The sequence below is a fragment of the Harpia harpyja genome, chromosome 14 (genome assembly GCF_026419915.1).
Source record: "Harpia harpyja isolate bHarHar1 chromosome 14, bHarHar1 primary haplotype, whole genome shotgun sequence".
In the NCBI taxonomy this organism is placed as follows: Eukaryota; Metazoa; Chordata; class Aves; order Accipitriformes; family Accipitridae; genus Harpia; species Harpia harpyja.
This window is the reverse complement of record NC_068953.1, coordinates 7,676,635-7,691,501: the sequence shown is the minus strand read 5'-3', so window position 1 is coordinate 7,691,501 and position 14,867 is coordinate 7,676,635. Positions and strand designations below refer to the sequence as shown.

The window sequence follows — 14,867 nt, the reverse complement described above, 5'->3', positions numbered from 1 at the left end:
AGGGATGGAGGGTGAACCAAGTGCCTTGCAAAGCACGGGCAGCTTAGGGCAGACAGTGCAGTCAAAAGGCCTCAGCCCCCTCCATAAACCCACACCTGTGCACTTGTGTAGTGGAACAGCCCCTGCAGCCTCTCCAGCTTTCCAAAGGCTCATTTCATCAGTATTAAATTCCTCCCTCTGGCTCTGCCCAGCTCCCAGCTGCCTCGCAGGTGGCTCCCAGCTCAGCTGCCCCATGAATTTGCCCTCCAACATACCTCTTCCTAAATGAGACACCAGCACCAGCTACCTGTAAAATAACTTGTTAATTTGGCACCGAAGACGCCACATCAGCTTCCCCGGAGCGCTTGGGGATGTTTAAACTCACTAGCAAGGGCTGCCAATGCCTGTCTAGGATCAAGCTGGAGAGGAGGCAAACAGTCCCCCTGGATCCTCTCTAAGCAGCTCGGCAAGGACACAGTAGCGGTGCTCAGGCTTGAGAGGTGCAGGTTTTTGCTTTAAAAGCCATGAAGTGTTTTTATACAGCTCCAGGTACTTGCATATTCCCCCAGGAGGAGCACTTCAGGTCATATGGAAACCAGAAAGTCCTACTTGAAAACAGAGCTTGATTAAAAAGAGCTGCAGTTCAAAGCTTGCTTTAGCAAGCGGTGACACTTAATACTGCAGCAAGTGCAGAGGGCAAGAGGATCTAATGTAAGTGACATGCACCTGGCTTTGAACCTGCTTTAATAAGGGGGAGGTTAAAATATTTCAGGTGAAAACTTTTAAAGTTCTTCCTATTATTAGGAAAACCCATATGATCTTTGCCCAAGGGTCTCAGAGCACAGGACCCAGTGCTGTTTGTCACCATGTGGTAGTACAGTGACCACCAGTAGCCTCAAAAGCAGAGACTCACCTAGAGCACTGGCTGCCTAAGGTAACAGGCAGCCCAATTCTCAGATAAGCTGAGCAGCACCAGCCCAAAGCCCACCTTAACCCCTGCGCAGAAAGAGAAGAGGGGGGGATTCAAGGCCAGTTGCAGCAGGTTTCAGTTTTTGCTCTCCTAGAGCTCTTGGGAGCTCTGCTCCTGCAGGCAGGCAGGGCTGAGCCAGGGCACTGCCGCTTCCTCCTGGCACGAGCCCATTCCCTTGAGTTAACACCCACCTTGTTTCAAGGCTAATTACCCAGCACAGGAGGCTGGAAACGCATCAGTGTGCAGAGCCAGAGCTCTTACAGGCCTCACACGTGTCAGGACTGGGTAATTAGCACCTCCCCAGCCAACACAAATCCTGACCACTGGAGTCAGGGTCTGGCTGGTTGTACCAGCCCTGTGCAAAGGTAAGAAAGGGAGAAGGGCTCTGCCAGCTGAAACCACCGAGCTGCATGCAGGAGCCAAGGGAAGCAAGGCTGCAGTTTCCTTTCCAGGGGTGAAGAGCTGTATCCCTGCATGCGTAGGGGCATTGCTCTGTCCGGCTGGGGTTGCCACAGCACAGGAGAACAGGATGAGAAGTGTGAATGTAAACTCCTGGGCTGGAGAATTCCAGCTCTAAGCAAAAGATCTCAGATCCCAGGCAATCCATGGTGCACAAACAGGTTAATGCCTCTAGAAAAAAAAAAAAAAAAGTAAGAGAGCACAAAATTATTTTCTTCTGAATTAGGTCTACTCCCACCCTAATTTCTTCCCTCAACTGGTACAGGAGGTTGATTTGAAGGGTCTCAGCAGAAAGAAGAGACTCAGTTCTCCCAAACTCCTGCCAGATTCTGCACAGCACGTCCCTGCCTTTGGGAGAAGGGACATTTAGCCAATTAGTGTAGTGAGCAGCCAAGGCTGTCTGCTCTCCCGTGTGCTGAGACCTGCAGCACACAGAGAGCCACTGCAGGGACAGAGAAAGTGATGCTCCAACAGAGCTGAAGGCAGAAATGGCTGGACACTGGTTAATCGTGCAGGCTGCCAAGGGCTCAGCCCCATGGCTTTGTATAGTGGGTCTGAGAACCAGATTGTAACAAGGCTGAGTCCACTCCATCCACACCCAAAATGGAGTGAAGAAAGTCTGTGTCCAGGTCTAACCTGTGCCACCAAGCCAACGGCCTGGAAACTTCCCTTCATGCTGCCTCTCCCCCACTCCACAGTCCCAGAGGGGGAGCTGAAATGCTGAAGTCTCTGGAGCCCAGGAGGGAGCGTGCCGCTACCCCCACATCAGAGTTTTGACTCGCTCAGGACAATGTTTGCAGTCACAAACACAAAGCAAGAAAAGCCCCATATAAGCACGAACACAATCCAGAAAGTGTGCCGGAAAGGGGAGAGGTGCTTGTTAACCGTCCCACTGCCGAAGACCAGCTGAGTGTCCTTCCGACTGCAGTACGCGAGGAAAGCCGGAATGAGATACTGTATCCCGTTCCCAGCATAGGCTCCCGTGATCCCCACCAAAGACTCCAGATCGTGGGTGCAGAAAGCCACCAGCACTGGGGGAATCAGCGTGATGGCAGGAAAGACAATCCTATCCACCACCCACGGGTAGGTCCCTCCTTCTCTGTGGAAAAGGGTCTTCCAGTTGTTGCGCAGGGTCACTGCAATGATGGGGAAGTTGGTGCTGATGGTGAAGACGGGGAAGAGGCCCAGGAAGTAGCGAATGAAGGCAATGTTGATGATCTCACAGTTGGTGAAGTTGAGCGTGTACATGTCCATGAGGGTGTCATTGCGGAAGCAGTAAATGGCAGTGAAGGACAGGAGGCTGTAGAAAGCCAGGATCAGGATGTAATCAAGCAGCACGAGCTTGTTGACATGCTTCTTCTTGGAGATGGGTGTGATGAGGGATGGCAGGGAGTGCTGGCACATGAAGGAGTAGACGCACACCCCAAAGAGATTGCGGATGCCTGATAGCTGGGCCATGGACGGGTGACCTTCAGCTTGGCCTCTGCTGATGCGGATGAGGGCCAGAATAATCATGAGGATGAAAGCTGGAGAGAGAGAAGGTTTCAGGTCAAGCCCAGGTCTGCACTCCCCACGACCCTCCTCCCATTGGCACCAGCAGTCTTGGCACCAGCTCTCTCTCCTGTTCCACAAGAGCATCTCCTTATCTCTGGAGAAGGTGGTACATCACAGGCAAGGTGCACAGGAATTAATCATGACTTGCTTTCAGTGCCAGTCAGCAGATAAGGGAATGGACTCAGGACTGCCTTTGGCAGGCATCTCCCTCCAGTCTCCTTCCCACAGGGACTCACCCTCCCACCCCCAACAGCAAACGGTTGCTCTGGGCCCTTCAGAAACGTAACGCTAACACGGCTGGCTAAGCCCATCACTCTCAAGGGTCTCAGTCCATGGATGCTTCTGCCACACACCTTGGCTAAACATCGCCATTTAAAAATGGCTTAGAGATGTTTGAGCTTTGACCTCTAAAGGAAGAAAAGATTAAACCTGGCTGCAGTCAACCCCAGTAATATTCCCACACATTTGCAACTGGACTAATGTTTCCAAGACCTCACCTATGTACACAGGCAGATGCACAGGAGCAGCAGCTACTACCAAGCTTTCCTGTCCCTGTGATGTGTCAAGCGCGATAGAGCAAGAACTAGCCAGCCATTTCCTGGGCAGGAGGAACAGGCTGTCTGTAGTTAATCCCAGGGTGGAGAAGCCAGTCTGGAAGGGACTAAAGCAGCACTGAAAGACTGCTATTAAAATTCATCACTTCTAGGCACAAAGTCTGCATGTCTACCCTTCACTTATGTCAGGGAAAAGCCTAAAAACATTTTACAAAGCTTATCACAAAATGCAACATGCTATGGACAAAAATGAATTGAGGAGATTGGGCTAATGCCCTTATTTACTCCACTGGTGGAAATTTGAGCCAGAAGCAGTTACTGCTAGACTGTTATTCCTAGCATGGCACATAAAACCAGCAGAAAACTAATTCTGGTGTCAAAGAAATCACATCGACCTGGGAAAGATGATCATCGGCTGCTGGAGTTAACAAGGAACAGGGGAAAAAAAACCTGCCTGGCAGGGCAGCAAGCAGCAAGATTTACAGTCTGGTGCTGGCAATGGATGGGCCGCTGTAGCTTGCACAGAGCTGTCTCCTGCACTGGTTTGAGGCATCGGAGCAGAGCTGTGAATTATCGGGCAATGAAAAAAGTAACAAAATGCTGAGACTACTACTATGGACAACTCTGAATGTCATAAATATAAATACAGAGGAATTAAACAGAGCAGCACACAGTCCTGCGGCCAAGCCCATAGGAGGCTGGCCACTGGCGCTGTGAGCCGGGCAGGCTCACGGTGGGGTGACAAGGACACTGCCTTGCTCTGTGCCCAGTACTGCTCCGCCTGACACAGGTGGCTGGAGTTGGGAAGCCCTGCCAGGGACAGTACTAGGAAAGATAGTTACAGACCAGTTAGCGAACGCCATCTCTTCTGTCCACAGCGAGCCCAGATTAACCTTAACTGAACATCGCCTCCCGCGCGCTCCCAGCACTCTCCAAAACCCAGTTTCTCCTCTCACAGCAATCCTCCTTTTCTTCCTGCAGCAAACACCAGCTTTGTGCTGAGCCCTTACCAAGCTACACACCGCATTTCACCTCGTGGTGCCTCAGGAAACCTCTTGCTTCCAACTGTTTCCCAGTGACAGGGCAAGTCTAACAGTCTCCACGAACACTGGACTGATGACAGCAGATCTATTCCTTCACAACACCACGAGGGCCAGGCCACTTTGGGAGTGCTGGGCTCTATTTACTTCCCCAAGAGCAGTCACAGAGGGCTGTGGAAAGCAACAGCTCATTGCTCTGGGGGTGTGCAATTCCCCTCGCCTTCACTCAAGCCAGCAAGTGAGGGGCACTGTGAACACAGGTGCAGTTGTTGTGCCTCCTGCATTGCTCCCCAGAGGGGAGACACTTGCCAGCCATATCTGCTACAGCAAGATAGCCAGAAAGAGCTGTGTTGCAGGTGATGTGTCATTGTCTGCACTCCCCAGGGCTGCACAGGCTACAAGGAAGAGAAGAAGGTGCCCTGAGCAATAACACAAACCAGGTTAGGCAGCTCTGGAAGTATGCTGAGACCGTTCCTTTCCTTCTCGCTTGAGAGAGGTGGTCAGCCTCAGCAGCCCAATCCTGAGCTGGTCCTGTATCTGGACTAGATGTAACTGCAGAAGTCTTGCACCTCTTCCCCTGCACACTAGACAGTAAATCTCCACCTGCTCTGCTCAGCAGAGTGAAGAGTGACCTATTTCCATCCCCCAAACTCACTCTCACCATTGGCTCAAAGGCCCGCTTTCCACACCAGTGCTGACAAGACCAGTTCAGGGGAAATTCCAGGCTGGCACCCCATCCTCAGAGCATCTCTTCAGTTAGAGACCCACAGGCTCTCCTCTGCCCTGACATGCGCTTTTCTGGCAGGGAGCACTGAAGGAACAGAATTCCTGTGGATTCCCTAAACGATGGATAGAAGTCTTTGGCTTAACCAGCTAGAATTCATAACCCTTCTTTTTCCTTAAACACTTCTTGCAGAAATTAAATGTATTAAAGTTACAAGGAGTGATGATCTAATACTAATATCTAAACTAGCACTGTTTCCAACAAGGCAAGCTGTGCTCCCCCTGCCCTAGCACTGGTGCTCTGCAGACGCATGATCCTTGAGAGAAGTGGTGCCGGGTAAACTGGAAACCTCCCTGCACAATTCCAGCCCCAGAGAAGACAACAGCAGCCCTGCCTCAATGGTTGTGTTTTCCCTCACTCCCTGCAGCAGAAGAGTCTCTCACTCCTGGAACCAGAGAGCTAAAACAATTGCATGCCAGATTTATCTCTCTGTCCCTGGGAGGAGGCAAGCCCAAAAATGAAACTCTGAAACCTAGTTATGCTGGATGATAAATCAAGATGAAAAGAAGATGACAGACCCTGAGTGACAGGCAGCTTTGAGCAGACAAGAGGCAGGACAGGATCCTCAGGCACACACAAAGCTCCTGCTCACATCCTCCTCTACCTGGGACAGCATGCTGAAGAGTCACACTATACAATTTCAAGTCACCTGCAGTTGCCACACCAACTGTCCAACAGCGTTCCTTCACCACAAGGATCCTGGCGAAATCAGACATTGATCTGTTCCTCTACACACATGACAGAGGATATAAGCAACATGCTCCAGGGATGAAACACCTTCAGATACCACGACCAACAGCACCCTGAGCCACAGAGTGAGGTGGACAGCAATACTACCATGGACTCTTAGTAGGTTACATGAAAACTTTGTTTTAAACCCTGTTTTATACAAGTGCTTAAAAAGCAATTGAGGGCTTTGCTTGGCCTGATTTTCCAACAGTGTCAGACCCACTCCAAACCTACACACCACAGATAGGCCTGGCAGTCAACAAGGCACAGAGGACATTTCTTGTCTCATCTTCTCTCCTCTAGATGTTTGAGCGTCATTTTTACTGAAGGATGAATATCATCACAACTGTCCAACTGCTTTCCCTACAGACCCCTCCTCTCACTCCTTGAGGAGCAAAAACTGGCTCTTCTGAGACAAAACAGACCTTGCAGACAGCTACTGCTGCCTGTCCTGCTCAACTCAGGAGGTGTTGGATTCAGAGACAGGGCAGCTCTCCCATGGTTCTTGCAGGTTGAAGAAGAATGAATGTGGATGAGCACACATCCAACTAAGAGCACTTTGGGAAATATGAGAGTCTGAGATATTAAAAAATACATTTTTGTGAACTTTGATAGAAGCATAACAGAGCTGCAAAGTGGAGATAATTTAGCCATTCTAAGTTTAAGGATTGTTTTGCAGTCAGAACAAACACCTTTGTAAATGAAAAACGCTGTTTTGTACATAAGCTTCATCTTTCTGCCGAAAGCATATTGCAGAAAAAAAGAAGTCCAAGGCTAAAACATGGGGGGTTTTCCGCCATCATGGTAGGTTCCTGGAAAAAGAACTGAAGCTCAGAATGAGTTTCTGGCTTAACCCTCCCTTGCATCCCTGGCAAGACACTATGCTTTTGAGATGTTTCACCTGGTGCCCCACTTCTGTCTCTCTATTGGCACATGGAAAATAATGGAGAAGATCCTGAACTGAGCTACCCTGGGAAACAGGGAGGAGAGGGATGCTCTGTCATGTAATTCAGAAAGAGGTGGCTTGGCAAGGGGGAAGCAAGCTCCGAAGTGAGGTTCTGCAGAACCGTGGCATTGCATAACCTCTCTGTGATTGCAGGAAGGAGGGCCAAAGACAGATGTTGCGTCACAGGTTCAATAGTGAACTTCAATCTTCAGAGCATTGGTCCCAGTTACAACAGGGATGGTTTTAGTGGCTCTAGAAAGCACGGGGGTAGACAGCCGCAAACTAGGGATGAGTAAAAGACTAACTGGGGGGGGGAAATAAAACAGAACAAAGTTTACATGACAACCACCTGTATTTTAAGGGTCACAAAGGTAAAGTCAGAGGAAGAAAGAGCTTGCACATCCATTCACCACAGCTTGAGTCACATCTTCTCCAACTCTGTCCCTACTCTCATTCCTCCTTCCACAAGGAAAGCCTGGTGAGAACATCACTGTACCTGCCTGCCATCCCTTCCAGGGATCCCGAGAGGCAGTGGCGTACAGCCACAGCACCCCACTATCAGTGGAGCAGCCCACGCCTGGCTGCTCCCCTACCCCCACCCACAGCCATTTCTTTAAGCAGGCGCCGTGTTGCGCTGCTGACACATTTGCGGCAGGGCCATCCGTCACCGCCGGCTGACGGTGTGACAGAGCTTTCTTGTTGAAGCGGAGAATCAATATGCCAGGAAATAATGATAATGAATCACCCTCTCACAACGCATGCCACTTGCTTCCCTTTTCATACATTAGGTGGCATGATGGATTCCAAGAGGAGGATGTTTTCATCAGTTTCCTGAGCCCATTCTCTTTGGAAGGAGGAAGACCTCTCCCCACCTTGACCTTGATCCTGGTCTTCCATCAAGCCAAAACACAGAAGACCACTGTTAAACAGAGGAACAGATCTCATTTAGTTTAACGTTAAGCAGCTCTTTCAAGAGAGAGGGCATAAAAGCAAGAGCATCTGCTCTGTACATACTGAACAGCACAGCATCATGTCAAGATAAGACAGTCTTAACTTCTGCATCCCTACCCAACAGTTGTGTTGTCTACTTCGCTACTGATGTCTTCCTAGGATGCTGGTGCCCCCCCCTCAGAGCCAGCTGCCTTCCATCAGTGTTTTGGGCAAGTTTAAGAGCCTACTGCAACTCTGGAACTGCCAGGCATTATGGATGCTGTGGCATTTGAAGTATTAAAGCACAGCTAGAGTTCACCATGCTGGCAGAACAAAGTATCTGAAATTAAGACATTGATTCTTAAATTTAAAACTCATTTACCCAGTTTCTTCTGCAGAAGCTATATCCTGTCACTTGTTCATGACCTCCAGCTCTCTGTAAATTCCAGAGCAGCAACTGTTAAATTACTCCAACCTTCAGAGGAGGTTTCAATATGAAATGACAGTAAAGAGGTTACATGAAAACCAGGTTTGCTCCATCAGATGTGGGAGCTGGAGTAGTTAAGGATCAGATTTGGCAATGACATAGCCTAAAACAGCATCTCTAGGAAGATGAAGGATTTATGAGTGTAGAGACTGTGGGGAAGCAAGATGGATACGTTCATAGAAGACAGCAATTCTCTGGAGAGAGATGTCAGAAGGAGAAGAGGAGGGAAATTACTTCCCAGAAGAAAGATATGAGCAAAAGTTGTGGGATATCAGTGTGGCTCCTTCCTCTAACGCAGAGCAGGGACTTGCAGGGTCAGCGTTAGCCTCCCTGCCCCAAAGCCTAAGGCAGGGTCTACATGGCAGGGGACTGTTGCTCATACAGCAGGGCAAGCACAGCCACATGTTGGGCACGCTAAGATCACAGAAGTGTGATGCAGCTTACCAGGAAGGCAAGAAAAAGCCTCTAGGGCACCTCCACCCCCCCCCCAACCTCCCCCCCGCCATCTCATCCACTCTGCCAGGTTTGGCTAGCTCCTGCTGCAACCGTCTCAGACGCTACCCTGGCCTCGGGCCAGGCAGAGCCTGTTTCGTTCACAAAGGGAAAATTTATTAAAAAGTACCATGAGGACTTTTTGGCTGTCAAAAAGCAGTTCAGCAGGGCTTCTCTGCTGTAAAGGCATCATTTCCATGCTTTTCTTAATCGTCTGGGGCAGGGTTTGCTATGCAATAACCAAGATTTATAAGTAGCCTCCCCTACCGTGGTAACAACTCTGGCTGTGAAACCGGTGAAGCTGGCCCCTCTCAGCCCGCATCAGCTGGTCTCCACAGACATCTGCACACCAGCAACAGTTCACAGAGAGAAAAACAGCTCTGCACTCTGGTGTTTATCATGGATGCTTTATCTCAACATATGGGAAGGAAAGAGCAGCCAGCAAGGCTTGTTTGCTTCTGGTGGAAAATTACCTGTGTATTTTATTGTCCTCTCTCCTCCGGTCACCTTTGGCAGAAGCACCATAAAGCCTCTGCAGCCAGGACTCAGCTCTGAGCTCTGCTGTTGATTTGGTCTGTTAGCTTTGACAGTCACTTCTCTCTCCATGTGAAAATTTATTCTTCTGTGAGAAGGCAGTAACACGCACTTTGGTGTCACCATGAGCCTGAGCTAGGGCTGTGCATGCTTTGGAAAGCACTGAGCGCAGAGCACCCATGTCCCATGAAATCCAGGTGCTCTGCAGCCTTAGCCACACCTTCCCCATCCTGCTTTGGGCCCTACCCAGAAAAGTTTTTATCATGTTGTTCCAACAACACACTCTGAACAGAGAGCACCTTTGCGTTCCACACACCCACTCTGAAAATCTGTGTGGGCACCATCATCCGGACCCTTTTGCAGGGCTGAATGTGTCCTTACGTTTTCAGCTCCCCTTCTCCAGCTCCCAGACCCATCAGTTCATCTCCTGCTGCCTGGATAAAGTGCTCTTTTCAGGAACATCAACTCCTCAGGCAGTATTTCAGTGGTCTTGTCTGGCACCACACGTCACTCTCCATCTGCATCTGAAGCTAACAAGGCTCTTTCACTCACACAGGCACTGCTTCACCCCACTGGCCCCCACAAACAGCACTGAAATGAGCTCCTCAGCCAACAACTCTGAAAGCAGGCATGACAGAAGCACAGCTTTTTAACTAACTCTTCATAAATATATTCACTTCTCTTGGTGAATTATTTACCCCAGGCTCTGGCAGCAGCCTTTTCTGCTCCGAAAGGGAAGCAAGAACACGAATTAACTTTGTTGAAGAAGCTTGTCAGAATGAACATGCAACAGTGTCCTGATTTACAGTCCAATTCCCTCTTCCTTGCCACTCCAGTATGCCCTGCTCTGTGAAAGGAAAGGGGCAGAGATCAAACTGGTCCCTCCTTATGCTGTTTGCAGAAAGCTCCATTTCTAATGTGGAAGAGAGGCCACCTTGAGGACCATGGACACTGGTGGACTAATCTCTCTGCAGGAGACTGGAAACACAGGACTTCAGATAATTGTCGCCCCCTCCTATATCAGCCTCCTCTACAATTCTCAGTCTCTGCAGGTGAAAGGACGTAGTAAAGCAATGCCAGGTTTCTGCACTGAATCAACTCCAGCCTGGCTGGTTAAGCTTGCTAAGGATGGCAGCAACAGTTACTACAGCAGCTGAAACCTGCTCACAAAGTGAGATGGTCTGAGACCAGTTCTCTGCAGAGAAGTGCTGGAGAGTCCTGTAAAGAGCAGGATTCTCGTGGAGAGAGCAGAACTATCAGACAAATTAGTAGATATGGAAAGTCAGCCTCACCAGCATGCGCTGGAGAGCCCTTTCCTAGTTTCTTCCCTAGAAGCCTTCTACCCAGTATCCTGCAAGGGGACGGGACAGAGAAAAGAGCTTAACGCAGACTTCCTAGCTATTCTTGTCCTTTTTCCCTCCATTTACTGGCCAGGGGAAAGAGCTAGGGGGGAGATTTTATTTCTGGTCATATAATTGTGAGATCATAGTTCGGACAGGGTTGGGAATGCTCTGTCTTGAGGGCTGCAGTTACTTGAATAGATGTGGTATGATCCAACTGTGCTACAGGGAGAGAGAACTGAGCCTGCAGCAACCAAACCCAGAAGTTTATTCCTCTACAAAATGTCTCTTTATTAAAATACAATACTTTCTAATAACTACAATACAGCATCAAGAGCAGCACATAGAGCAAATGTCCCACGTGGGAGCTGTCTGGGAACACTTGCCAGTGACTCTTCAATAACAGCAGCAATAATCATGCTACCAATGTCTTTAAAGCCAACAGTCCTCACCTATAGAGCTGGGCATCTCAGGCTGTAACAGGCTGCAATTAATCGGGTTAGCTGCTTAATACACAATAGCCCAATGTTTGCTGCTGAGCTCCACCAAGCCCTGTCCTTTTGTTATCTTTCCTAATCCATATCCTTTCCCATGACTCTGCTAGACAGTTATTATCCAATATTATCCAATAATAAAGAGGTAGGGCTGTGCCCCAGCAAGCTATGTCCCCTCTGCTTTGAGAAGTGCATCAGACTTACCTGGCTCAGTCCCTTTTGCTGTGCCATGCCTTCCAGCAGCTCACCCTAACACCACCCACCTGATCAGGATTGGAGAAAGGAGGGAAAAAAACCAGCTAGATATTCAAGTCTCTTTAGGGAGCAATCCATCGCCACCACAGATTTAAACCCTCCAGGAAAAAAGAGCCTGAAGTCCAAAAGCAGAATTGAAGGCTTAGTTGGTTTAGCCTTCTGCAGGAGACACCCTGTTCCAAGAACCTTGTAAGAGACTTGGAGACAGGCTCCAAAACTGGTAAAGGACTTGGGCTAAGAGCAGCTCTACACTTCCGTAAGACTGAGGTGGAAGGGAGCTGAAAGGAAGGAAGGAATTACAGTTTGGGGAAGGAATCCTCCTCACCCCAAGAGGACGATTCATACTTACCTGGTCAACCAGTCTGGGCCCTGTCTCTGCTCTTAATAGCATTGCTCAAGAGCTGGCTGAGCCAACAAGGTTTTATCCCTAACTCAAATCAAGGCTTCACTGTAAGCACCATTACCAGGATTTAAACAAGTGATTTTTCTAGACTAGCCCTTTCTCCAGGGAAGCACAGCAGACAGGCTCCCTGTCACACCCCTTAGGTCAGGCATGAGCAGGAAAGGGCTGACACAGCAGCCTGAGGAGCTTTTACAGTTGGGAAAGGGATGAGAGCTTGTGTAGGCAAACCCTTACACACCAACCACCTCTGAGAGAACAGAGATCTCTAAGCACAGATAAGGCCAGCAGTTCAAGCACCGACTGCTGCACTGAATTTAACCACTGGCACTCACCCACAGGAGGTGGCAATCAGTTTTGCAGCCAAGTGTATAAGCTGCTCTTCTTCAGAAGACTGCCAACAGCTCGATGCCTCTGGAAGCCCTCTCTCTGCCATCAGCCCCACTCCACCTGGAGACGCAGATCCACCCTCTGTGCTCCTATCGGTCCTGACAGGGAAACGCCTCGCCATGCCAGCCTTGTTTCCAGATGAGCTCTCGGTGTTCAGTAGGCCCAGACAACAAGAACCCATCTGTCTGGGAGCCCTAGCAGTATGGCATTTAGGCTTGCAAGCTCCTCCTTCAACTTTCTCCTTTTAGAGACTTCAGAGGTGCCTGTCCTGGCTAGTCCCTTACCCTGGGAGAAAAAACACAGCCAGATGAAGGGCTGATCCCTGCCACATCTCCATACTCTTTGAACCGGCCCACTTTTAATTTCTAGTTCAGGTCCCAGTGTTTAAGACTGTGTTTTTCAGAGACAGAATGAATTTTTTCTTGTCCATGAGGCGTGGAAAGAGACTGCTGTAGGCTTTGTTAGCTGATGTGCTGCTTGCAATGAGCACAAGGCTCTGGAAAGAGGCTAGTGACATTTGATTATCACTTAGATCAGGAGAAAGAGGGAAAGCAACTTTCAAAGGCAAGGCTGACACTGTTACAAACACCATCAGAAATGACCTTCACACACAGCTAGCTCTCCCTGCTGCCAAGAGCCATCCTCTCAGCCACTGTCATCTGAATCACCAGTACACCTGGGGCAGTGCAGCTTTACATCAGCCACTGCTGCTCCAAAAACACAGGGGCTTTTCACCAGGCTGGGGAAAAGGGTCTGCAGTGGGTCCTGCAGTAGGTGTGTTGCAAAGCCTGTACTGACCTCCCAGCTCAAGTAGGCTTGATTTTTTATATCATGATGCAAAGCATGGGTCAGCTTCCCATCTGCACCAGGCCAGAGGACAGAGGTAAGCTGAATAAGCCACTATCTGTGTGGGAGGTTTTTACCCAGCAAAACAAACAGGCTGGCAGCTCCAGTGTTCAGCTCTGCTGCTCAGAGTGCTTTGCAGAAGGAGAACCACCTTCAGCACCACATGGCTAAAACCAACTAAAGAAAGATGAAGAAAAGGCCCAGATTATAGCAGGACAGAGAGTCCACATCCGTCTGTTGGCATTCAGGCAGGAAAAGTTCAGGAGACCACAAAACACCAGCCAAGACCAGTCTTTAGGATCTAGGCTCTCCAAGTACCAACAAAAGACCAACCCGTGTTTAACTCACAGCCCTGCTTTTGGAGGAGGGGACAGCAGTGATGTGAGGACATGGGAGAAGCCAGCTTGATAAATCGTGGCAGTACATGATCTATCCTTATCCCGGAATCTGCAGCAAGAGCTTTCCTCTGTTCCCTGCATCACATGGCTGTTTGATAAATCGTCTTTCCTAATAAATCTATCACTCATTGTACACATACGAATCTGTTGCTCTAAGTAGCCACTGAGGTGCTGTCAGGGTCATTAAATATCATTATCTGGGGCAGCTGTTCCCCAGCGTGCTGACGCAGGAATCAATCAGGCTAAAGCATGAATTTCCCCTACACTTCTGCAAACACTGCCTTTGTCCCTCTCCATCAAGCGATGAAAAAGAGAAACAGTTCTGCCTTTACGCCAATCCTCATACTGGAAGGAGCCGGCTAAAGGGAAACCAGTGGCAGATCAGGCAGGCGTCAGGTTGTCACAGGGACAGGATGAGCTCTGACTGATGTCTTTATCAGGAAAGAGGAGGCAGGGTGATTGGAAACAGGCCAGTGAGCTGAGCAGAGATTACTTTTTTTTTTTTTTCTCATAAAAACCCCACAACTTCCTTTAATACCCCTTAATGAGATAACCTCTTTCTCTGAAGAACATGGGAGCTTTCAAACCTTTCATGTGCTCAGACAACAAAAGGGAAAAACAGACATTCAGGATTTTCACACCATCCAAGGTCAGGATTTGTTAACTCAAGCTGTTCAGCATCTGAGACTTGAGGGCTTAAAATCCAACCTCATTTTCCTGGGTGACAACTGCTTAACCCCATCTCAGGTATTCCCTAGAACACAGAATCTTTATTCCTCTGCAGTGACTGCCAGCCACTTCCAAACAGGATCACAGGCCTTTGAACTCACAGAAAAGGGATGATACCCAACTGAAGTCAGGTCAAGCATATGTGTGCGGTGGGAAATAGTCCGAGAAGCAGCTTTTCTTCCTATTCCAGGTCAGTGATAGGTATAAACAGAACTAATTCTGTGCTTGAATGGTCTGGACGCATGTACCAGGAGGATGTTAACCTGCAGAAAAGCTGCTGGTGCTGTTACACCTTCTCTGTTAGCCCTGAATATCAGTTACTCTGTCCAGGTTACACAACACAAGACAAACCTCAACATAAGCCTCCATAACACACACACACCTCTCTCAGCCTTTAAGGGCATGTACACATACAAGTCAGATGTGAGGCAACTGCATCTTTGGATGACAAAAGCACTGGGGGGTGGTGGGGGGAAGTAGTGATGTCTTATTTCCCTTAAGGGAATTATCTGTCTTCCCAGAAGTTCTTGGCAATAAGATTTTGGAGAGAACTCATA

At 49.0% G+C, this 14,867-nt stretch overlaps 1 protein-coding gene across 4 annotated transcripts in view; it reads right to left on the bottom strand.

The window, feature by feature from the left end:
• Window positions 1-1,366: 1,366 nt before the first annotated feature.
• The window catches only part of TMEM104 (transmembrane protein 104), a 42,867-nt gene continuing 29,366 nt past the window's right edge, over window positions 1,367-14,867 (bottom strand). For all 4 annotated transcript variants that reach the window (XM_052807594.1, XM_052807595.1, XM_052807593.1 and 1 more), the window contains one exon: window positions 1,367-2,934. In XM_052807594.1, the coding sequence (XP_052663554.1) occupies window positions 2,174-2,934 (761 nt within the window). In that variant the 3' untranslated portion in view covers window positions 1,367-2,173. The remainder of the gene's footprint in view (window positions 2,935-14,867) is intronic.